Raw genomic sequence first — 25,960 nt, forward strand, 5'->3', positions numbered from 1 at the left:
AAAGTGCACTTATTTTTTGAGTTTTCAGTGTGAACGCACTACTTACACTATTTATACTACAAAATGGCGTAGAATAGTGCATGAGATTTGGGACGCATCTTCTCTGTCAACAAATGTAGATTTGGACTTCTGCGCATCTCTGTTCACGCATATCCGCCATTAGCGCGTGCCCGCCTGCATGAGCGCCGCACGTTCACGACATGCTCACACGAGACACAGTCGCGGTAAAATCAAATGCTGAACTGAAACTTTTCAAATCCCAAATCAATATTGGAGTTACTTTTGCACGCCGGAGGAAGGACGACACCATGGCTGAAGTATTTCAGACAGGTAATGTTCTGTTTTAAAATTATTTTAGTCTCCCAAAGCTGATGTAGAGTGTGTTTTGTGTTATGAATGGGCTATATGCACAGACATGTTGTTCGGCCACTGAACTCTCCTGGTGAAAGATTGATGTGACTATTTACAGTTTCATAAGGGATCTTTGACAGCATTGATAATGTAGATTTTTATATAGTTTAACAACAAAACATCAGTAAATAGAGCCATTCCATCTAGCCTGCTTTACTATACTGAAGTTGCTTTTATATTCACACTAGTTAATTTTTGAACAATGACAGCCTCCATATACTGTTTACCATGCTACTCTGAATATTCACTCTGAAATAGCATGTAAGTGTGGCTTAGTATCGAGTGTAATTCCTGTAAGTCGCCAGCCAAACACTAACTACATTTCTTATTTGGCGAATGACATTAAGGGGTTGTCTGCTGTCATGTCTCCATGCAGGCGTTCGCAATTTCAGGAGGCGTGGCTTTGAAACAGTTGCTGCGTCCCAATTCGCAAACTTATACTACACCCTAAAAGTATGTACTTTTTTTGTGAAGGAAAAGTACACACTTTTGAGTGTTGAACAGAAGAGTATGCAAGCTTTTGGGACATATTACTTTCTCATTAACAGATCGTTGTGTTGCTTAGTTACGAGTCCTGTCAATCATCCACACATCCACATTTCTGTCATGTTTAATTTCCTACCTTATTGAAGAAGCAGCAGCAGGTTAATCTGCCATTCACAAGTCTTTCATGCGGAGAAATCTCCTCAGGTGTTTGGATAATTCTGCATTCAGACGTGAATGTCCAAACACGTCTTTATATAAGTTAAGTATTGTTGTTGCAGATGAAATATAACACAGAAAACGTGATTAAAACATGTTTCAGTTGGCTAGATGTTATTTAACAGTCATACAAACATCTTTACCGAAGCCTCTCTACTTAACAGTTGGTCTCGCGCGTCCATCATGTTTGTAGTTTTACTCTTTTTCACCCGCGTTTGTAGTTCTAAATCGAATTCACGGCCTACGCGCAATGTATTGTGGGCAATATCAGCGGTTAGAGTATGGACGCTTCTACACTTCGTTTTACCGGAAATAGTAAACCATACGGGAAACTTTGGCATACTCTTTTCACCATACTACGATTTGGGACATACTAATTCTACTTTCAAATACTATTTAGGATGGATAGTATGCGAATTGGGACGCAGCAATTGCCTCCTGTTCAAAGAGAATATGCTAAGCGGTTAGCATTTTTGCAGATCACCTACTGCACCTTTAACACTGAAATGAAATTAACTTGTCTAGTCAGTTCAACTTCAATCAAACTGCCAAAAAAACTAAACCTGATTAACTTGATAAAGTAAGTTAAAGTACCTTAAAAAAAGATTTGTTCTCAGAGCTTTTTATTTTATAATTTTTGCAGTGTAGCTCCTTTACATAAATACCCCTAAAATATGCACATTTTATTCAGTATTTATTATTCAATATTATTAATTATTTTTCCTCAGTTCATCCTCATCCAAAAACTAAAAATTAGGTAACTATGGTAAAATCAAATGGCTTATGACTGTATAAAATACCCCTTAGAAGCACCATATTTACTGTACGTAAAATATGCATAATTAAACTATATTATTATTTATATTCCATCAGTAAAAAAAAATCCAGTTCAAACATTGAAAGACATCCAAACACTTAATGTCTTGTAACTATGGTGAAAACTAGTGGCTGATGATTGTATATAAATGTCTAAATAACAATATAAACTAATAATAACAATTGAAAGTAAATGGCAATGGTTTTATTGGATTTTGGGAGGTGCTCTGCATGTGAAAAAAAGAAAAGCTTGTTTTGACACACTAAACTTGTTGTACAGGCTCAGACCTACACTTAGTAGGATTTGTTGCTTTAAATTTTTCATTTTTATTGGACAAATTTAAAAGAGAATACTTAGAATATTGGTATTTCCCATTCATCTTTTCTTTTGGGTGGTCATTTTTGTGCACAAAGAGAAAATGTGAGCATTTTTTGTTTGTTTGTTTGTTTGTTTATCACTTTGTTAAATTGAGTATTTGAGACGCTCAAAGTTCAATGCAAAGCAACTTTCTATGCAGCTAAGGGGCGTGGCAGGATGTGCTGTTATGTTATAGCAGAAAAAGTCCAAACACTGCTATTTCCATAGAGCTTGTTCTGTTTCTGTATTTGGGCTTCCAAATGACGTGACACAAAGAGAGAAGTGCTTACAATTTAATTGTAATTATGTTCCTGAGAATTTCTAGCTCTAGCATTTGACAAAGGACGGCCTCCAGAATCTCTCCCAGTTCAGTGCTGAATTTAAAAACTCCTCAAAGGAGCAGCAGCTCCAACCATTATGGACAAAGCTGCGTATTGTAAGCCACAACCTGTAAGTATTTTTATTTGTTAAAATTGAAAAATACTTACAGGTTCACGACATGCTCAAGGATATGCTTTAAGTAAATCAGCTGCAGGTAAAGTCAGAATTATTAGCCCCCCCTTTTAATTTTTTTTTCTTTTTTTAATATTTCCCAAATTATGTTTAACAGAGCAAGAAATTTTTTCACAGTATGTCAGATAATATTTTTTTCTTTTAGAGAAAGTCTTTGTTTTATTTCTGCTAGAATAAAAGCAGTTTTTTATATTTTAAATCCATTTTAAGGTCAAAATTATTAGCCCCTTTAAGCTATTTATTTTTTCGATAGTCTACAGAACAAACCATCATTATAAAATAACTTGCCTAATTACCCTAACCTGTCTAGTTAACCCAATTAACCTAGTTAGGCCTTTAAATGTCACTTTAAGCTGTATAGAAGTGTCTTGAAAAATATCTAGTCAAATATTATTTACTGTCATCATGGTTATTATTTACTGTCATCATGGTTACTAGAAACTATTATGTTTAGAAATGTGTTGAAAACTTTTCTCTGTTAAACAAAAATTGTGTAAAAAAATAAACGGGGGCTAATAATTCAGGGGGGCTAATAATTTGGACTAAAACTGACATAAAACTGGATGTCCATAATTATAGAAATAAGTTAAATCAACTCATCAGTTCCAAGTTACAATGGGTTTACAATTTTTTAAGCAAAGTCAACATTTCACATTTAAAGCAACAAAATTTTGCTTCATAAACTTTGATTTTGCACTCCATTTGTCAAAAGTAGCATTTATTTCCCCTAAAAATGTATTCAGACTGTATCAGAATGTTACTTCTGGCGAGTGCAAATGAGGAATGTGTCTCATGGTTCATTGACAGAATCTATTAATGACTCTACAGTAAGTGGACTTCCCACCTTCCATCTGAACAGGAGCTGAAGGCAGGACACTTTTGATTAATGAGAGCTTACAAAAAAAAAAGTCAGGCTGAGACATTAGCAAATGTCACTGAATCTGAGAATGATATACAGAGATGGAAGCTTGTGGCAGAGTGAGAGAGAGAGATGGAGAATATTTGTTTTTAAGCCTGTACTGGTTCTGTGTGGGCGAACACTTTTATGCGCAGAATAAATATGGCTGTACTTTAAAGTATGTGCGTGTTCTGTGCTTTCTCTCACACACTGAACTGAAGCGACAGAACGCCAGCTATTCTTAACAGTGTTTGGCTGTCAGCCTTCCACTTCCAGAGGAAAATGTCAGCACTGTCCTCTGGCTCTGTGCATCGCTGTGGCAGCTCTACCTTCACGGATTACCACAGGTTATAATCTTATTTCCATCCTTCCTTTTTTATGACCTAGTATAAAAATAAAAGTTTTTTATTGTTGCATTAAAAAGTGGCATTGTGCTTAAAAAAAGTGAAACTACTGGGTCTTTCATCCAAAGTACATTTTGGATTTTGCTGTATATAGGCTTGTGCCGGTATTCGGTAATGCGATAAATCACGGTAATGAATATGCACGATATTGTTATCGCGGGCACTTCAAATACCGTGGGAAAATATTAGATCCGAATTTATATCCTTAGAACGCGCCTTAGCTTATTTTCCATCAACCGCTTGAAGAAACACTGCGTATATGCTGCGCAGAACTGATGCGCACTCTGATGTAAACAATCCCCACATGTAGAAGCCCTGTGTGCGCGGCGCCGCTGCCACCGCGCTATAATCCTCACACGCAGGGGCGGACTTGCCATCTGGCAGACCGGGCACTTTACCGGTGGGCCGACGTACTTTTTGGGCCGGGCTGATCATCGTCTTATGATTTGATCGGCCCATAAAAGGCTTAGCAGCCTATCGTTTTTTTTCTGCCGTATTGATTGACGCTGCTGTGATCTGTGACTCTCTGAAAGTAGATGCTTTTTTTTCCGGACAGACAGACCGGGCCGGCCCATGAGACACTGTGCAGCCCATTGGCTCTTTTCGGTATTGACATTGGGCTGGCCCAATCACAAACTCCTATTTTGGACTCGTGTGAGCGTGCGTCGTCTGTGTGTATTTGTCAAAATAGTCGAGAGTCAGAGAGAAGAAACGCAAGGGAGGCGCAGAGAAATCGCGGGAAATACACCGGCGTTTCATTTAGCGATTCTAAAAAAGTTCTCTGTTCATTCTAGTACACGGCTAAAAACGCAAATCACGTGACCGCACACTCTCTGCCCAGAGCTGCAGCCACTAGTTCAGCGGGTAAGCATAAACCCCAGGTGAGTGTATAGTGCATGTCAGACAGTTCATCTGCTGGATGATCTCATCTCACTATAGTTGTTAAACGTGATATTGAATTCATCTTGTTGTCTCTATCTAACAATTCTTATGTCTTTTGAATCACTTGTTCTCAGTTAACTGTTTTGGCTGAGTGCAAAGATAAGCTAATATATTAATTTATGTAACCACATACACTGAATCTGCACATTGACTGATTGCTTACCTTTATCGTTTAAATGTAATGTACGTTATACTGTTATAATGGCCATTATTGGTTATTAAAACTGATATTCTGCAAAAGAGACAGGGTAAATCAAATATCAAAATGAAACAAATTTGACTTATATTATGTTTTCATTGTTTAGATAGTGAAACAGCAAGCAGGATGAGGTGAAAGAGGTTAAAATGTAACACTGTTCCCTTTGAAGATTTACCCATGCATTAGCAGGCAGTTTTTGTTATGTTTATTATTGAATATAGGCTGAGTGAATAGTGTATTGAATAAGCTAAATTGACTGTAGTGTATGAGTGTGTGTGAATGAGTGTGTATGGGTGATTCCAATATTGGCTTGTGGCTGGAAAGGCATCTGCTGCATAAAACATGCTGGAATAGTTGGCAGTTCATTCCACGATTGCTGATCGAAGACGGTTTCCCTTTGCACATTCACTTGGATATAATTGCTCAAGTTTACTTTTATATTGTGTATTGTTTTATTTATATTTATTTGTATTTAAATGTTTGAAGTACTTTTAGTTAATTAAAAAGTTATTAAAGTTACTAAGTTGACGAAACTGAAGTTTTTTTGTGTTTTTTACCTGTTTTTCTAGTAAAATTACAATATCGTGATAATACCGTATACCGTGATAAAAGCTCAATCAATTAATCGCAGCATGAAAATGTGATACCGGCACATGCCTAGCTGTATATGGGATATATGCGGAAAAGCTTATTCATGCTTTCATGACCTCTTGATTAGATTACTGTAATGCGTTACTAGGGCGGTTGTCCTGCTAGCCAAATTAACAAATTTCAGCTTGTTCAAAATGTAACTGCTCGAGTGCTTTCTAGAACTAAGAAATATGATCATATTACTCCAGTTCTATCATCATTGCATTGGCTCCCTATTAAATATTGTATAAATTGTTAAATTTTATTGACTACCTAAAAAAGCCCTGAGCGGCTTAGCTCCCCAGTATTTGAGGTAGCTCCTGGTGTATATAGCCCTTCCCGTCCACAACGCTCAAATAATTCTGGACAACTGATTATTCCCAGAATATCAAAATCAACTGTAGGCAGTAGATCTTTCTCTTGGCACCTAAACTCTGGAACAGCCTTTCTAGCACAGTTCGGGAAGCATACACACTCTGTCTAAAACTAGATTAAAGACGCATCTCTTTGCATTAGCATACACGCAAAACACAAATGCTTTTGAAAACTAAATTCTCTAAAGGTTTGTTAGTCTGCATTATTTAGGGCAACCAGAGCCAGGGACACTTCCTAAAAGGCATAATTTGAACAGCATCTGCGTTTATGTTAGTCTGTTTTTATTATTCCCGAGATTTCCGTTATCCTGGACCAGGCCGTATCCTGAACAGCTGCTGTGGTGGTCATGGAGGAGTGGAGAGCATGAGACTGATTCCTCTAAAACCCCAGTGACAGGCGAGTCCTCGCATTATTCCTGAAGGGCCAGCCTGTACACCAGCCGGTGACCTCTCCTCCTGCAGCTTCTCCACAATGGACGTCCAGCGTTCTTCAGCCTCCGGCGCTTAGACTGCAGCTCTGCACAAGACGTTTGGCCATAGGAGAAATGGTCGTGCCCAACTGAGCCTGATTTCTCTTGAGTTTTTTTTTCCTTCGCTTTCGTCAATTGGTGAAGTTTGCTCCTCGCTGCTGCCACTACTGGCTTGCATGGTTCGGGACTTGTGGAGCTGCGCCTCGATGGATTTGCTCTTGAGTGTTTGGACTTTCAGCAGTGAAAATTAAACCACACTAATCTGAACTCTGAAAACTGGACTGACGCTTTCAATTTACTATAATCTTCTATGTTAAGCTGCTTGACACAGTCTACATCAGGGATGGGCAAACTCAATCCTGGAGGGCCGGTGTCCCTGCATAGTTTTGCACCAACCCTAATCAAACACACCTGCTTGTAGCTTTCAAGTGATCTTGAAGACACTAATTAGGGTGTTCAGGTGTGTTTGATTAGTGTTGGAGCAAAACTCTGCAGGGACACCGGCCCTCCAGGATCGAGTTTGCCCATGCCTGGTCTACATTGTAAAAGCACTATAGAATTAAAGATAAATTGAACTGAATTGAATTAAGTGAAAAAATGGTATCTAGTTTTATCTTTTATCATGTTTTATTCAATTAGTCTTTAAGCAATTACGAACCCCCTTCATAGCCATACTGAATGTAGCAGCAGATTCATTATTGAAAATAAAATAACTAGCAAACAGCATGTCTTAACATTAAACATATTTATTATAACTTATTCTAATTATATGACTTATTTTTACATGGATTTGTATTTTAAGTTGAACGTAAGTAATTCAATTAATTCATCATCATCAGCATAAAAAACAATATTTTAGCTTTGAGTGAATGTATTTTTTTTCCTTGGGCAGAATAAATGATTTGATTTAAATATTAAATGACGTTGTTCAGTTTCAACCAAGTCAAAATTGTAATTTAAGGGAAATTAATACGTTTAGATGTAGCAAATTACAGATTTTTTTTTAGGTTGGTCCAAAGCAAAATTATAGTTTGGTCCAAGGATAAAAAAAATTACGTCCTTTTTAGATGTTAATATTAAACTAAGGGTATTTGTAGTTTCCATGTTCTCTCTGCGTTCGCATGGGTTTCCTCCTGGTGCTCCGGTTTCCCCCACAGTCCAAAGACATGTGGTACAGGTGAATTGGGAAGGCTAAATTGTCCGTAGTGTACGAGTGTGAGTGTGTATGGATGTTTCCCAGAGATGGGCTGCGGCTGGAAGGGGATCCGCTGTGCTGGAATAAGTTGGTGGTTCATTCTGCTGTGGCGACCCTAGATTAATAAAGGGACTAAGCCGAAAAGAAAATGAATGAATGCTGTATTTTGTATGTTATTTATTTGTTCATTTATTTTTTTGTAATGTTCTCTGTATATTTATTTACTCTGTTTTGGCCACTTTGTGTTTGTTTGCTTATTATGTTATGTGTAATTACTCTAAAATTCACAACTATTAAAATAAAAATAAATGTTTTTGTTTGCTTATATTTGTGTATTTTTTCTGCCTTTTTATTTATTTATTTAATTATTATTGCATTATCATTATTATTATTATTATCATTTCTGTGTACTTTCTGTGTAATCTGAGAGAATTTTTTTTACCTTTACATTACAAAAAAAAAAAAAAAACAAGGCCAAACTGCTCTCTGTTTTTATTTTATTTGACTGACTCCCAACAACAATAATCTCTAGGTAAAGATCCTCGTGGGTTTATTTTTTGTAATGTGGTCTGTATATTTAATAACTTAGTTTATTGATGTTGTATATTTATAATTTATTTATTGTTTATTATTGTTATTATTTCTGTGTTTTTATTCTGAAATGAAATATTAAATATATAAATATTTTATCAATGTATATTTTAAAGGAAATGAATATTTGTGGTTTTTTGCTTATATTTCTGTATCATTTCGTCCATTATTTTTATTTTATTATATTTCAATTTATAATTATTATTATTATTGTGTATTATATGTATTAAATAAGTTTTAAAAAATTATTAAATCAGAGAGCAGTATGACTTTTTTTGAAAAATTTTTTTATTAACCTTTGCAGTACAATTAAAATTTAAAAACAAAAAAACAAGGTCATACTGCTCTCTGATGTTCATCCAAGCACTTTTATTTGGTGATACAAATGACTCTTACATTTACATTTAGTCATTTAGCAGACTCTTGTCAAACGTAACAAAAAAACAGCTTTTTTATACTAGCTTTTCAAAGCAACATATTGTTATATCACATCTGATGACCTAGAATAAAAAAAAAAATTGTGTTAAAGGCAGCCGAGCCAATATTTAATGAGCATGCTTCTCCCCAGAAACTGAATTTTAAGTTTTTAAAAAATAATCAGCAAATAAATAATTGAAAAATAAATGAACTCACTTCACCTCACCTCAGAATTCATTTGTTATTTTCTCTACCAAACACAGAGCCTCATGGACAGGAGTGTGTGGTACAGTTTCAAGGGCAATGAATCTAACTATGCTGACTTAAAAATAAAATAAGCCAGATGGAATAGACATCTTCTTAGTAGACACAATGCTGACAGCCTGCATACTTCCAAATACTGCCTGATACAATTGCATGTCAAGGTTTTTGACACAAGCACATACATTTGTCCTCTCTAACATGAGGCTGGTGTTGTAGGAAGTATTTTTGACTAAAGAGGATAGGAAGAAGGACTATTATGATCTGCATTTTTTATGAACAATAATCTGCTTTGGCAAATGATGGAAAACTAAGGTTTATTACTCTACATCCATTGAGATGTCACTGCTATTGATCCAAGGAAAAAACAAATGCAGTGGGTAGCACAATTGCCTCACAGCAAGAAGGTCGCTGGTTCGAGCCCCAGTTGGGTCAGTTGGCAATTCTGTGTGGAGTTTGCATGTTCTCCCCGTGCTTGTGTGGGTTTCCTCTGGGCGCTCCGGTTTCCTCCTAAATTGCCAGTAGTGCATGTGTGTGAATGAAGAGTGTATGGGTGTTTCTCAGTGTTGGGCTGTGGCTGAAAGGGCATCCACTGCATAAAATATATGCTGGATAAGTTAGCGGTTCATACCGCTGTGGCGATCCATGATTAATTAATAAAGGAACAAAGCCGAAAAGAATATGAATAAAATAAAATAAAAAAATTTCAAAATTCTAAAATAAACTGAAATAAATAGTCATTGTCATGACTAGGGATGTCCAGATCCGATCACGTCATTGGAAATCGGGCCAGATCACACAGTTTTAGACTCGATCGGAATCGGACGTTACCTCCCGATCAAGACTCAAAAAAATAATAATTTTATATATATATATATATATATATATATATATATATATATATATATATATATATATATATATATATATATATATATATTTATTTCTCATTATTTTTAACAAATCTGTAGTTATGCGCTGGCACTGAGTTAAATGCCGGCAAAGCGTGCAAACTGTGAGATATGTAAACTTTGGATTGCCTGCCGGGTATTTTAATTTGAGGGCTATTTGTTTTTATATAAAATTATTTTTATATTTGCACTAAAATACAAAAGTGAAGAACTTGTTAGCTATTACTTGATTGTTCAAACTACATTACAAAAGTGCTCTGTTTGTTAACAGAGTTGTTGAATGTTATAATAAGGTGAATTAAATAAAAAATAAGGATCATGCTGGATCTGTTTCTTCGCTCCTCTTTATTTTTTTTTAAATGTATTATAGAAGTAACGGATCGGATTTCGGTATCAGTAGATACTCAAAATCAAATGACTCAGACTCGGACTCGAGGGCCAAAAAACCTGATCGGGACATCCTTAGTAATGACCAAGCAAAACACAAAAACAAAACAAAACAAATTGTCAAGATAAAGCAAAAACAAAACACATCAAAACAAATTGTATCCCGTACAAACTGTTTTATGTCCCTACCCCAATAAAATAAATACAATTATACATACAATTATAAATCAATATAAATTTAATTAAATAAATGGCTATTGTGATGACCAAGCAAAACACAAACAAACAAAAAAATACAAAAACAAAACAAATTGTCATGATAAAACAAAAACAAAACACATCAAAACAAATTGTATACTGTACAAACTGTTTTATGTCCCTACTCCGATAAAATAAATAAAATTATAAATATTAATAAAATTATAAATAAAATTAAAATTAGTTAAATAAAAAGCCATTGTCATGACCAAGCAAAACACAAAAACAAAACACAACAAAACAAATTGTCATGATAAATCAAAAACACAAAAATCAAAGCACATTTTATTCTGGATGCATACTTTCAGGGAGGTCCTGCAAAACCCAGGCAACTGCTTTTAAGGTGGACAGAAACAGATTTGTCCATGTATCATAGACCTTGGTGCAGGTTGCCTCTAACAGGCTAGCATTAGCCGAATAGCCTATCGATCCCTCAGATGACCCTCGGCGCTCATTACTGCAACCTTGTTACAAAACCACTGATGTCTTGCTGTGGCCTCGCAGTGCATCTTCTGGCTCCATCTTTGACCTTCTCTGAAACACCAATCTAGATAATTGTATGCTTTAAGTAAACAGTTTCGATACAAAAAAAAAAGAAGTGTAAATGAAATTTTAAAATAGAGATTTCAAGGTCGATTAAAGTCATAGATATTTGTAGAATGTTTTGTTTGTTAGTTTTTTTTTTTATTTGGCAATAAATAAATAAATGGCGGCTGCATGGTGACGCAGTGGGTAGCAAAATCGCCTCACAGCAAGAAGGTTGCTGGTTCAAGCCCCTGCTAGGTCAGTTGGCATTTCTGTGTGGAGTTTGCATGTTCTCCCTGTGTTGGCGTGGGTTTCCTCTTGATGCTCCAGTTTCCACCACAAGTCCAAAGACGTGGTATAGGCGAATTAGGTAAGCTAAATTGGCCGTAACTTAAGAGTGTGTATGGATGTTTCCCAGTGATGGGTTGTAGCTGAAAGGGCATCCGCTTTGTAAAACATGTGCTGGATAAGGTGGCGGTTCATTCCGCTGTGGCTACCCCAGAGTAATAAAGGGACTAAGCCGAAAAGAAAATGAATGAATGAATGGCAATAAAATAAAAAGCTATTTTGGAAGTAATACTATCATTCTAGGAAAATACATGTTGTTCATGCATGGCAGAAAAAGCTTCTAAATCTGAAATTAAATTATGTTCTTTTACATTTAGCAAAGAATCCTAATAAATAAATAAATGTATGAATAAAAAATAAAGCAAACAAACAAATAAACAGGCAGATAAATAAATAATCAAATAAATAAAGCAAACAATGAAACAGAAAGATTTTATATAATATACTTTAATAGCTATATATTTGTCTTTCTTATTTATTTGTTTGTTTTTTTCTTTAGAATTAATGTGGCAACATGATTGCTTGTTTTAAATGATGTCAAAACAGACAGAGATCTGCTGTGTCTGCTACTTTGGTGAACCTTGTCATTGGCTAATGCTAGCTTAACTGTTTTTTGTTGTTTCATTTGTTGTCAGTATTTAAAAGAAGCAAGAACTGTGCAACAGAAGTGACAATTAGAGCAAAATGACTGCTTTCCATTGTCTCTGTTTTCCCTGTTTCACACCGAGTAACAGACGGCCAGCACTGGCAGTGGTGAGCCACTCTGACCATTATGTCCAACCTGTGTTCATTAACCTCATCTCTGCTAAAGGTCAGCTTGCTAATGGTCCACACAGAGTATTTTAACACACAGCCAGGGATCAGGGAACATCAGTCTAGTTGTCAGAACTGCAGATCTGAGAATGGCTCCACAAATGAAAAACAAACAAACAAACACATAAAGCACTAGAATTTAAAACGTTCAGCAAGCATAAATAAGGTCAGATTCATTTATTTATTTATTTATTATTATTATTATTTTAGAAAAGACATTAAAAATACATTTCATTTCTGACTAGAATCCTTTTCTGCTACATTTGATCAACTTAACAAGCTTTTTTTTTCTTAGGATAATTACTTTACAAAAACCTTTTTTGTATTTTAGATGATAAAACAAAAAATAAAGATCCTTTATATGAATAAATTTTACTTTTCGAAGCCTTTTAGAAATCTCCATTTTATAATTTCCCAATATTTTCAGGTTTCCCATGCCCTTTTTATTACATTGAAGCTGTTGAATGAACTCATATCCTTGATGTTCTTTTTCATAAATGTCCTCAATACTTATTTTAAATTTAAAGTCAGTAAAAAAGACACAGAATGTGAACTTAAAAAAAAAAATCCATTAATAATATACTAGCATAATATCATCCGCCACCAAGCTAAAAAAATGGAAGATTCCAAGTTCATTAGCTCATCAAGCTGTCTTCAAAACAAACCACAAAAAATGATTATTGTTATAAAACAATGATGGGTAATATATTTTAGTTTAAAAGTGGCTTTTTCTCTTCTTCGCAACCTCATAATTGCTCTTGGACTGTGTTTATGGGATGATGAATGCTCGGTGGAACACCATCAATAACTGTTTGCCATTTTCATAGAGGTAATTTGGCTGAGCAGACACTAAACTTCAGTCCAGACCATTGAGTATGCAAGTGTTGGAAAGGGACACTGTGTATGGGAACAATCAAAAAGGAAAAAGGAATGAAAGAAAAGTTGGTCAGAAAGAATGCAATGTACTGCCAGATGAGAGCTGTAAATAATATGCAGGACATATAGGTGAAGACAGCAAAAAAAGAGCTTTAGTCTAACTTTCTGCAAAGTGCAGAACACAGGCAAAATACAGTAAAACTCTCAGTAAACTGAAACATTAGTGTCTCTTTAGGGGTCAAATTAAGCCATTGGTTTCCACATGACACTACAAGGAATACTTGACATTAAGGCCTTTTTGGGGTAAATGTAAGTGAATTGTACTTAGCGATTTTAATGACAATACCATTGTAAACAGTGACTGATACTGTTTAGCTTTGTTGCTGTTCAAGTATATGTTCAAATCAGTTTGCTCATTCATAATTAAAATTAGGATTTTATTCTGCACTGTGTTTACAAGCAAAGAAAATGCAAGCAAACAAGACTGACATTGTTTTAAAGAGCCCATATTATAGATGAAATAGGGTCATATTTAGGTTGTAAGGGTCTCCAACAACAGTCTAAGATGCATGCAAGGTCAAAAAACACTTTGATGGTCTTATAATCTGCATTTATTTTTACCTAATTATCCCAGCGACTCCCATATGAATCGTTCAGCGATTCATTTGTTCCCAACCCCCTCCTCAGCGCGAAGCTAATCTGCGCTGATTGGACCGATGACAGCCTGCTGCGATTGGTCGACAACACTGACAGGCTTCAGCACGAGGCAGAGTGAAATGCCCAGCTGCTAATCTACAATATAAAAGTAGTCACAGTGCACACACGCTTCATAGTGGATTTTGGCTGCCAGTGGGGGAATGTAAACAGACGATGGACTAGAAAATACTGACGACTATTTTATTGAGCAAAAAGTCCAAGAACTGGCGAGGAGGTCACAGTCTTCTTGCTCTTTTCACACACACACACACACACACACGCACACACACACACACACACACACACACACACACACAGGGCCTGCGCGTCCATAGAGAAGCGGCTGAATAGAGAGGGCGCGGCGCTCAGTTATATACGCGAATACCCGTGCGTTACACACACGAGGAGACACAGACACACACACACACAGAGGGCCGGCGCGTCCATAGAGAAGCGGCTGAATAGAGAGGGCGCGGCGCTCAGTTATATCCGCGAATACCCGTGCGTTACACACACGAGGAGACACAGACACACACACACACAGGGCCGGCGCGTCCATAGAGGAGCGGCGCTCAGTTATATCCGCGAATACCCGTGCGTTAAACACACGAGGAGACACACACACACAGGGCCGGCGCGTCCATAGAGGAGCGGCGCTCAGTTATATCCGCTAATACCCGTGCGTTACACACACGAGGAGACAATAATATTGAGCTGAAATATTTTGAAACTTGTCCGTTGCATGTGTGTAAACAGCTGACGATCCGTAATCAAAGCAGCACGCGTCGCGTTTTCAACGTGGCTTTACACGCGATATGAGAATATAAAGAGTTAACCTGATACAGCACACGCGGTTACAAGTAACAAAACACAACTAAATACATCATGTGCAAGATAGAGTAAACGAGGCAACAGTTTTAATCGCACGTACTTACACTTGTGAAATGGGGGTAGAAACTGATTCATGATGCACTGATCCATCAGTCTTTACTGATCCTTCCTTTAACAAACTGATGAAGTCTTCTTTGAAAGCATATAGTTTTCAGAAGCACTCAGAACTGCTCAAGGCTAGGCTATATTGCTGATGTTTCATCTTTGATTAGACTGTCCATAATATCCATCTGCACAGCGTGACTTCATTCGACCAGTGTCTGTGTGTGTCTCTGTGTGTGTGTGTGTGTGACTTTTTTTTCTGTTAGTGGGCGGGGCCGCAGGTTTCAAATCTCCCGGGTTTGCGCGCCCAACTATTTGTGTTTCGTAGCTGCGTCATCGCGAAACACCTAATGACTCGTTATCAAGACGACTCGTTTGAAGCACTATGAGTCGACTCTTTTATAGATGAATCAATAGTTTTAAACACTGTACACTTACAGATTTAAGCCTTAGCTGGATATTTCACTTCACTTAGAGCTATGTTACACACTACAGGGAAGGGCATTTTCAAAAACCCATAATATGGGCTCTTTAAGCAATTCAATTATTTCTTTTGGTTCCCACACAGTTACATTCACCTTGATAAATACACAGGCTAGGGCATGTTGTTCTCCCAATGTGTATATATACTAGCAATCAATATATAGCAATAAATAGCATCAATATTTATGACCAACAAGAATTTACTATTTGGTATATGCATTTAATTTAGTTGACTTTAAAATAAGCATAAATTAAAGACTCAGACATAAAAGCAGATTCTCACTTTTAATAAAACAAAATGATACTTAATAAATTGAACTGATTCAAAACAAACTGAAGCAGAACATGACACGACATGACAAGAAATGAAAAAAAAAAAAATTAAATTAAATGTAATGAAACGAAGTGAAGCAAAGCTAAATGAAATGAACAAGGCACAAAACAAATGATATGAAATGAATCATGCTATATGAAAAAAAAATTATATGATATGAATAAAACAAACCTTAACAAAGCAAGACAAGACACAACACTAAGCTAAGCTAAGCTAAACTAAATGAAACGACACAAAACAAAATGACACAAAACGAAACAAACTGGAACAAGACACAACACGGCAAAACAAACTAAACTAAATTAAATTAATGTAGCAAAAAGAAACGACACAAAACAAAACGACACAAAATGAAACAAACCAGAACAAGACAAGACACGACACGACTAAACAGAGCGAAATGAAACGACACAAAACAAAACGACACAAACCAGAACAAGACGAGACACGACACGATTAAACAGAGCGAAATGAAACGACACAAAACAAAACGACACAAACCAGAACAAGACAAGACACGACACGACTAAACAGAGCGAAATGAAACGACACAAAACAAAACGACACAAACCAGAACAAGACGAGACACGACACGACTAAACAGAGCGAAATGAAACGACACAAAACAAAACGACACAAACCAGAACAAGACGAGACACGACACGATTAAACAGAGCGAAATGAAACGACACAAACAAAACGACACAAACCAGAACAAGACGAGACACGACACGATTAAACAGAGCGAAATGAAACGACACAAAACAAAACGACACAAACCAGAACAAGACGAGACACGACACGACTAAACAGAGCGAAATGAAACGACACAAAACAAAACGACACAAACCAGAACAAGACGAGACACGACACGACTAAACAGAGTGAAATGAAACGACACAAAACAAAACGATACAAACCGGAACAAGACAAGACACGATAACACTAAACAAAGCGGAACAAAATGACACAAAACAAAACAAAAATATGAGAGATATGAACTAAAAAGATACGAACACAAACAGGAACAAGACTAAATGAGTCGAGAAGAAAAATGGCATAAAACAAAATAAAACTAAATTATAAAATAAAAAAAAATAACAAATCAATTTAGAATAAAATCTGACAACATTGTTGAAAACACTGCTTCAGAACAAAAACATTGCAACATAACTCAAAGTAAATGACAAATGTATGTGACAAGCACTGCTAAAAGTCTTTCTTGTTCTCTGAAGTAACCAAACACATCTAATAATCAGGCCTGTAGTTATAAGACAAAACTTTATCCACGATGTCAAACCCTCCTCTGAGTTATAAATCATTTACCGCATTAATATACATGCCGGAGCAAGTAAGCAGAAGGTTTTGTTTTGGAGATGTTCCTGAGGGTAATAACAGGCTGCTCACCTTGCTTGCGGACGTCCTCTACAGCCGCGATGAGCTCCTCTTTCAGGTCCTGGCTGTCCTTAGCAATCTGCTCACCCTTTTCCAGAAAGTTCTGGGTGGCTTGTTCCACCGACACAGCCAAAACATGAGCCTTCTTAGAGCGGCCCTTTTTCTTACTGGACGGGCCTTTGTTACTGGTGTTGACCAGGGTGGTCACCTGTGGATAAAAAGAGACAAAAAATGAAGATTGTTGCATACAAAGGCTTCTTCAGGTCACATTTGGACTGAGCTGCATGAAGTAGAATCTGGCAACGTTACTTTGAATGCCACATCTAATAAAAAGTGAGATGCACACAAAAATGATTAAGTCTAAGGTTGTTTATTTCTGAACCAGTGGGTCAGAAAGAAGCTGCCGGATTTGTTGCTTTCAGAATGATGAACAGGTAAGGGACCGCCGCTCTCAACAGTCAAAGACATCCAACTACAATTAAATAATGCAGCCAACCGAAAGAACGTGCCCTGTATGAACCTCCTCAAAACATCCTCATTAAAAAAACAAAAAAAAAACAAACACAAGTTATAATCACTATTCAAAGCATCAAATATAGACTTCTGAATAGTAAAAAAAAAAAAAAAAAAAAAAAATATATATATATATATATATATATATATGCATAATATAAATAATTATGAATAATTGAAAACTTTTAAAACATAAAATAAAACTAAGTATTTCAATTATTCATTTAAAATGTGTACTGTGTGTATATTTTGCATGTTTAAACAATGCATAGTTCAACACAAAAGAAAGTATAGAAGAGCACAATCTAAAGTGAGTGTATACAACCCTGACCAGTCACAAACACACAATCTCAAAATCAGGTGATCTCAGGTTTGTTATTTGTCAGTTAAAATAGTTTAAGCTAAATAAGTCTGAGACATCATTCTCAACAGTACTGATCAAGTTCAAAGCGGAAACATTGTGAAACAGTCAATCTACAAATCACCAACATCAACTAGGGTTTTAAAGTAGTAAGTAGTCAGCGTACTTTGGCAGAAATTGTAGTATTGTCGCATTAAAAGGCATGCTATAATTTCTGCACATTTCAAGAGTTCACACTTAGCTGATGATTGATAACGAAGTGTGTTTGGCATGCTGTCCTGAAAGAAAGCCCTGAGCTCTGAAGATCCTCGAGCCTGGGCTTCCTCCAGTTTCATCGGGAGAGAGGTGAGTCTGAGCTCAGGTAGGTCTCAAGAGCTCCCCTGAATTCATTATTTCAGCCTGTCTTTTGATTATTAGAGTTTGTGAGTTGAAAGCTTAGTACTAAATGCTCATATATTGTGGTAATTTGGTTTATTCAATTCACTGTATACTGTCTTTAGACGGTGGGAGGAAACTGGAGTACCCAGGGAAAACCAATGGAGAGAACATGTAAACTCTGCACAGAAATGGCAACTGACCCAGCCAAAACTCAAACCAGTGACAATTATGCTGCGAGGCAACAGTGCTATCCTGGTTCAATCTAGGAAAGAGGGGAAGGAGTCGAGGTGGATGAGAGGATTCTCAGGCACCGCTCATCACCAGGCTAATACCATCCCTACAGTGAAGCATGGTGGTGGGGATGTTTTTCAGCAGCAGGAACTGGAAGACTAGTCAGGATAGAGGGAAAGATGAATGCAACAGTGTACAGAGACATCCTAAATGAAAACCTGCTTCAGAGTGCTCTTGACCTCAGACTGGGTTGACGATTCATCTTCCAGCAGGACAATGACCCAAAGCACACCGCCAAAATATCAATGGAGTGGCTTCACAACAACTCGGTGAATGTCCTTGAGTGGCCTAGCCAGAGACCAGACCTAAATCCTATTGAACATCTCTGGTGAGATCTGAAAATGGCTGTACACTGTTGTTTCCCATTCAACCTGATCAAGCTTGAGAGGTACTGCAAAGAGGAATGGGCAAAAATTCGCAAAGACAGGTGTGCCAAGCTTGTGGCATCATATTCAAAAAGACTTGAGGCTGTAATTGCTGCCAAAGCTGCATCAACAAAGTATAAATAAATCAACAAAGTCTTTATAAACTTGCAACAATTTCAAAAATGTTTTTTTCACATTGTCATTATGGGGTATTGTGTGTAGAATTTTGAGGAAATAAATGATTTTAATCCATTTTGGAGGCTGTAACAAAAAAACGTGGAAAAAGTGAAGCGCTATGAATACTTTCTGAACGCACTGTATATGTATATGTATATATAATCAGTCAAACTTAAGTGAGTCTTTTTCTTAAAACAAGCTGACTAACCTGTAAGAAAAACATTTTTTTTTTAAGTGAAGGCATTTGAGCACAACATTTTGTGTTCCTTTGACAGCAGACATCACTTGCATTGCAGAAATGTCTGCCAATTTGCCACATTTGTTTACATAATTAGATCTGCACAATCCTAATAAAGCCTGTGTTGTTAAGAAACATTTAATGTGATGTATAGTGACTCATTCAACAGTCAAGCTGTAAGCTCTCAAAGGGCTTATAAAACAGAGCAGGTTTTCACGTTTTGATGCAGAGATCTGCTGGGACTGTTCTCCCAGGGTAATGTAATGTATTTTCAAGGACACCCACACCTAAACATATACCATAGTACAACAAAGGACTAACTTGAGTCCTCTGTCCAAACTCAGCCTACACAGCTGATAAAAACCCAAGATGCCCTCTGCCATTTATCACAGTTATTCACAAAGTAGAATAACACTAGATTAGAGAAACATAGTAAGTGGTGTTCAGTAAATTAAGCTTATGCAGTGTTAATGATAAAACATTAAACTCGAACAAAAGATTGAAATGGCTTAGCCAGGCAAAGCTTACATAAGGCATTGCTGTTAACACATGCGGCAAAAGTTGCATTAAGCTTTATTACAGGAACTGGAGAAATGATATTCAGTCTAACACTCTCTACTAAACAGGGTTCAGGAAGTTCAGATGATGCATTACAGATAAATGCACAGTCAAGATGGTTATTATCACAAAATAAAGCTCGGCGATACTCCAGTGTGATGAAAACATTAGTGATGCAGGCGAGAAATTGTGACAGTAATGTAAGGAATGAGTTACATCACAGTATTGAAATATATTGCTGCAGAAAAAGGTTGAACTTGTCAAATATTAATACAATAGGAAGAATAAAATTATGAAATAAAAATCTGTGAATGTTTTTCAAAATGCCATTTTTAAAAAAGGATAGTTGACACACACACACACACACACACACACACACACACACACACACACACACACACACAAATCTGTCATAATTTTACTCAATTATCACTTTACTTTATCTGTTTAACATGAAAAACAATATTTTGAAGAAAGACAGACACTTGTAATCCTTGACTTCCATAGTATATTTTTGTACTATGGATGTCAGTTGTTACAGGTTTTCAGCATTCTTCAAAATAGCTTCTTTTGTGTTCAACAGTATCTTTTAGATTGTTATAAACACTCACCGGCCACTTTATTAGGTACACCTGTCCAACTGCTCGTTAACGCAAATTTCGAAACAGCCAATCACATGACAGCAAGTCAATCAAGGATGTGCAGCCGACAAATCTGCAGCACTTGCGTGATGCTATCATTGGTCAATATGGACCAAAATCTCAGAGGAATATTTCCAGTACCTTGTTCAATCTATGCCACAAAGGATTAAGGCAGTTCCGAAGGTAAAAGAGGGTCCAACCCAGTACTAGTAAGGCGTACCTAATAAAGTGGCCAGTGAGTGTATAATTTCACATTGAATCTGAGGACTGGAGATAAAATTCTAGACTATTGGCATTAAACCAATAAAACAATCACAAAAAGGTCCCTTTATTGGAATAAATAAGCAAGTTTGTTTAAATTAAAGGTTATTAAACATTTCTAAAGCCTATTAAATGTTATCAATACTGAATGGCAATGGCCATGAGTTCATTGGTTTGCAGTATATTTAGTAAAGAAAAAACATTAGTAACAGAAACCATATGACTACAGAAAGTATGTAAAATCCATACAAGTCCAATGGTTCCTCAGATCAATAAAAGACAATTGTTCATGATCTTTGCGTATTTACACATTAAAACACACAAATTGAAGGAAATAATGTATTTTTATATATATATATATATATATATATATATATATATATATATATATATATATATATATATATATATATATATATATACACATATACAGTTGCAGTCAGAATTATTAGCCCCCCTTTGATTTTTTTTTTTTTTTCTTTTTTAAATATTTCCCAAATGATGTTTAACAGAGCAAGGAAATTTTCATAGTATGTCTGATAATATTTTTTCTTCTGGAGAAAGTCTTGTTTGCTTTATTTCAGCTTGAATAAAATAAGTTTTACCTTTTTTTAAGGTCAAAATTATTAGCCCCTTTAAGTAAATTTTTTTTCGATTGTCTACAGAACAAACCATTGCTATTGACCTTATTCTTCAATGCAGAAGTGCGCTCATTTTTGCGATTTTTTTTGGAACTTCCAATTCAGCTGTCTATGGGAGAAATGACTAGGAATAATAAACGGCAGAAAACGGTCACACTGCTTAATCTACAAACAAGTGTTTGCATGACAATACAGACAAAGTAGAATAATATAATAAGAAAATATCAGTTTGCAACATCGAGTTTTTAATGCCTAAAAATGAATGTAAGTGAATGAGACCGGAAGTCTCAAGCCAAAATGATTCACATGGCTGCGCCCACTCGTATGCGGACAATAAGGTGAATACAATAACTTGCCTAATTACCTTATCCTGCCTTAAGCCTTTAAATGTCACTTTAGGCTATATAGGTGTCTTGAAAAATATCTAGTAAAATATTATTTACTGTAATCATGGCAAAGATAAAATAAATCAGTTACTTGAAATGAGTTATTAAAACTATTATGTTTAGAAATGTGTTGAAAAAAAATCTTCTCTTCGTTAAACATAATTTTGACTTCAACTATATATATATATATATATATATATATATATATATATATATATATATATATATATATATATATATATATATATATATAGTGAGTTTTCGTTCACTTGCATCATATAAAAAACAGCAGTCCAAATACTCTTCATAAACTTGATATTTTGAGCATTATAAATCCACAAGGCTGGGGATTATAGCTGTTTGAAACAACAGAAGGGTGAGCAAACGACAGAGCTGTTATTCCTCTCTGAATCCCTTTTCAACATCAAAAACAAAAATGCTAGAGCAATCCAGGAAGAGTGTCGATGAGCTCAGCGCTCCTGTAAAGGGAATTCCCTGACACTCGTATCACTCATAAGACCACGGTCAATCCCAGCTGACACTCACCTCCTCCTGAATTACACTGTCAGTGTCAATAACAGCCTCAGCACAACAAATGGAGCACTAACATTTATAAATGAACTCCAGATCTGCTATTCTCCCTTCTATAATAACGTGAGTACAATAAAGCCCCACAGATCTCCCACAACAGTCATTTCACGATGACAGTGGGGACGATTTTAATAGCATTATGACAACAAAAGTGTAAAAAATGACAGTAATATAAAGACGGTCAGGTTTGAATTTCTATGGGAACACCTCCTCTTCCCTTGGTCTATGTAACACGTGGAGATGAAGTCTGTCTTTTTGTATCGATGACATTAATTTAGCAACAGCACTAAAAGCTAACATATATATATATATATATATATATATATATATATATATATATATATATATATATATATATATATATATATATATATATAATTTTTATTTATTTATTTATATATACAAATATCATTGTATTTGTTTTATATATTGCCATATTCTTCAATATATTATATTTTAGTATATTTTTCAAACATTTGCAGCATCTATTTATAACTAAAGAAAAACTTTTGTTTATCTCACTTGAAATTTACTGCAGTGCGAAATGGGATTGTCAACATAAACTGACTAAATCTGTCAGAAATTTAAGCACCTTTCTGCAATGCTGCCATCAAGCAAATGTATTATTCAACCAAACATTACTATACATTTTAGCTATATATAAATATGGGCATCAGTGTACCAATATATTTTTGCAGGAGATATTATCGTCATACTCTGCTGTATCAATAAGTCTAATGGATATCAAGCCTTTTTAGATGCCGCTATAGTTTAAAATTCCAATCAATCCCATAATTGTAACGTCCAAGAAGGTCATTGAAATCATTTTGACCTTTTTCCAGTTAATGAAGTAAACTAGCAAGTTTGTACACCTCTGGATGAATCTACCCAATTTAAAAACAGGATATATTTAAGAGTCAGTCAGACAGATTCACATATTGATCGGAATGTTACCACAACTGCAGCTCATGCAAAGTTTTCCAAGTCCACCTGACAACTCTCAGGTCTAATTGGAGACACGTTCTCCACTGCTAGGTGTTTTTGCCAGCAGACACAGACTGGGTTTCCATGGAGACGCCCCCACAGTCCTGTCAAAAGCATCAACAAAAGGTCCAGGTGAAAAGAAAAGTTGCACTGCTACATTATACTGCACAGCTGATGTGGCAAAAGTCAGGAAAAAATTGGGAATTATAAAGTGACCGAAAATTGCTAAACAAGTCAATAAAAATGGGCTTAATGTTGAAATAAATAAATAAATATATATATATATATATATATATATATATATATATATATATATATATATATATATATATATATATATATATATATATATATATATATATATATATATATATATATATTTTTTTTTTTTTTTTTTTTTTTTAAACATTTTTTTAATGTTACTTAAAAAAAATGTTATTATCTTATTAGTCAATGCCCATAAGGATATGCATTATTACTGAAACATTTGGAAAAAAATTAAAACAAAAACTTTTTTTAAAAAAATAATAAAATAGACACAATACAACACAATACAAATGTTTTTTTGTTTGTTTGTTTTATTTTTTACTTCATAAAAAGAAATAAATTAATATTTGGAATACATGATTTTATTGTAATCTAATGCATTTTATTATTTGAAATAAGGAAGAAATGTTATCAGACATTTATGGAATAAAACAGATATTAGCGTCACTTAAAGACATACCAAAAAATCAAGTAAATTTTCAAGAGCATTTTCAAGTGGTCTCATTTTCTTCAATTTCCTTCTTTCTAGGGCTGCACAATGCATCAATTCAGCATCGATATCACAATGTGCAAATCTGCAATAGTCAAGTCGCAGCATCTGCAATGTTGAGTCGGGATTATAATCAATCAGGAAACAGTTCAGAACATGTGATTTATGGAGTCATTGGAGCTTCAGTCCAATAGTGTAAATTACTTTCATTTGTATGCGTTTTTAAGGCCTGCGACAGTAAGATTTCAAGCCAATTTAAGCCATTTGGGCTCAAAAATTATAAAGTTTGCCACTTTACCAAAGATTAAATGTGTTTCTTTATTTATACAATGAAGACTATACAGTGTTATTTTACATTTGATAATTAAATTTATTTTACTTAAATGATGTTAGACTCCATCAATTGTATTTGTATTTGATGTATTGTAATTATATTTCTTGTAATTTTAAGTATAATAATTGTATTTTGTGCTGTTGTGTGTACACTACCTGACAAAAGTCTTGTCACCTATCCAAGTTTTAGAAACAACAAATAATAACTTGACTTCTAGTTGATCATTTGGTATCAGAAGTGGCTTATTAAACCACACTGAACTGAGCTAAACTGAACTGAACTTAAACACTACAAACTGAACTACACTGTTCCAATTTACTATGACCTTTAATGTAAAGCTGCTTTGACACAATCTACATTGTATAAGCGCTATACAAATAAAGGTGAATGGAATTGAATTATATGAAAAGCAAAGGCCTCTAAGACTGACTTTGCTTAAAAGTCTTGTCACTTGACAGAAATAATGTACAGTATAGAATATAAAGTCATGGTGCAGTGGAAAAATAATTCATATTGTGTATGACTCCCATGAGCTTGGAGGACTGCATCCATACATCTCTGCAATGACTCAAATAACTTATTAATAAAGTCATCTGGAATGGCAAAGAAAGCGTTCTTGTAAGACTCCCAGAGTTCATCAAGATTCCTTGGATTCATCTTCAATGCATCCTCCATCTTATCCCAGACATGCTCAGTAATGTTCATATCTGGTGACTGGGTTGGCCAATCCTGAAACTAACCCCAAAACATAATTTTTCTTCATCAAACTTGACTGATTAACCCAATCTTGGGTTTATGTGGCTTACAATAGGTCTTCAGCAGTATCTGTGGTGATTGGGATGCAGTTCAACAGTTGATTCATCAGAGAAATCTACCTTCTGCCACCTTTCTAAATGATCAACTAGAAGTCAAGTTGTTCTTACAACTGGGATCGACGACAAGACTTTTGTCAGGTAGTTTATTTTATGCAGATGCACTCTTGTACAAAATCATCTCAAACAATATAAAATTATGAATTCTACCCAAAATAGAGTCATCTTGTGAAATTATATTCGAATCACTATATATAAATATCACAGGAAAACAAAATATCACATCATTTTTCCAATATTGTGCAGCTCTAACAGCTACTGTATATACATATATAACATTTCCTCCAATCATTTTTATTATTTTTTTAATCGTTCTCTACAGACAGGTTCCCCGTGATGGATGATTTGGCTGGAAGTGCCGTGGGAAAGCTCATTATTTCCCCATGAAGATTCCTTCGACTGTGTTTCAGGTGGCCATGCCAAAACGATCACGGTTGCTAACAGCAGAGGATGTCAAGTGGAAGAAAAGACA

General features: G+C 35.4%; 1 protein-coding gene across 1 annotated transcript in view; it reads right to left on the reverse strand.

The window, feature by feature from the left end:
• The window catches only part of ctnna2 (catenin (cadherin-associated protein), alpha 2), an 845,686-nt gene that overhangs the window by 688,521 nt on the left and 131,205 nt on the right, over positions 1-25,960 (reverse strand). The window contains 1 exon segment of the mRNA XM_056456768.1: positions 17,153-17,348. Coding sequence (XP_056312743.1) covers positions 17,153-17,348 — 196 coding nt within the window.

The sequence above is a fragment of the Danio aesculapii genome, chromosome 1 (assembly GCF_903798145.1).
Source record: "Danio aesculapii chromosome 1, fDanAes4.1, whole genome shotgun sequence".
In the NCBI taxonomy this organism is placed as follows: Eukaryota; Metazoa; Chordata; class Actinopteri; order Cypriniformes; family Danionidae; genus Danio; species Danio aesculapii.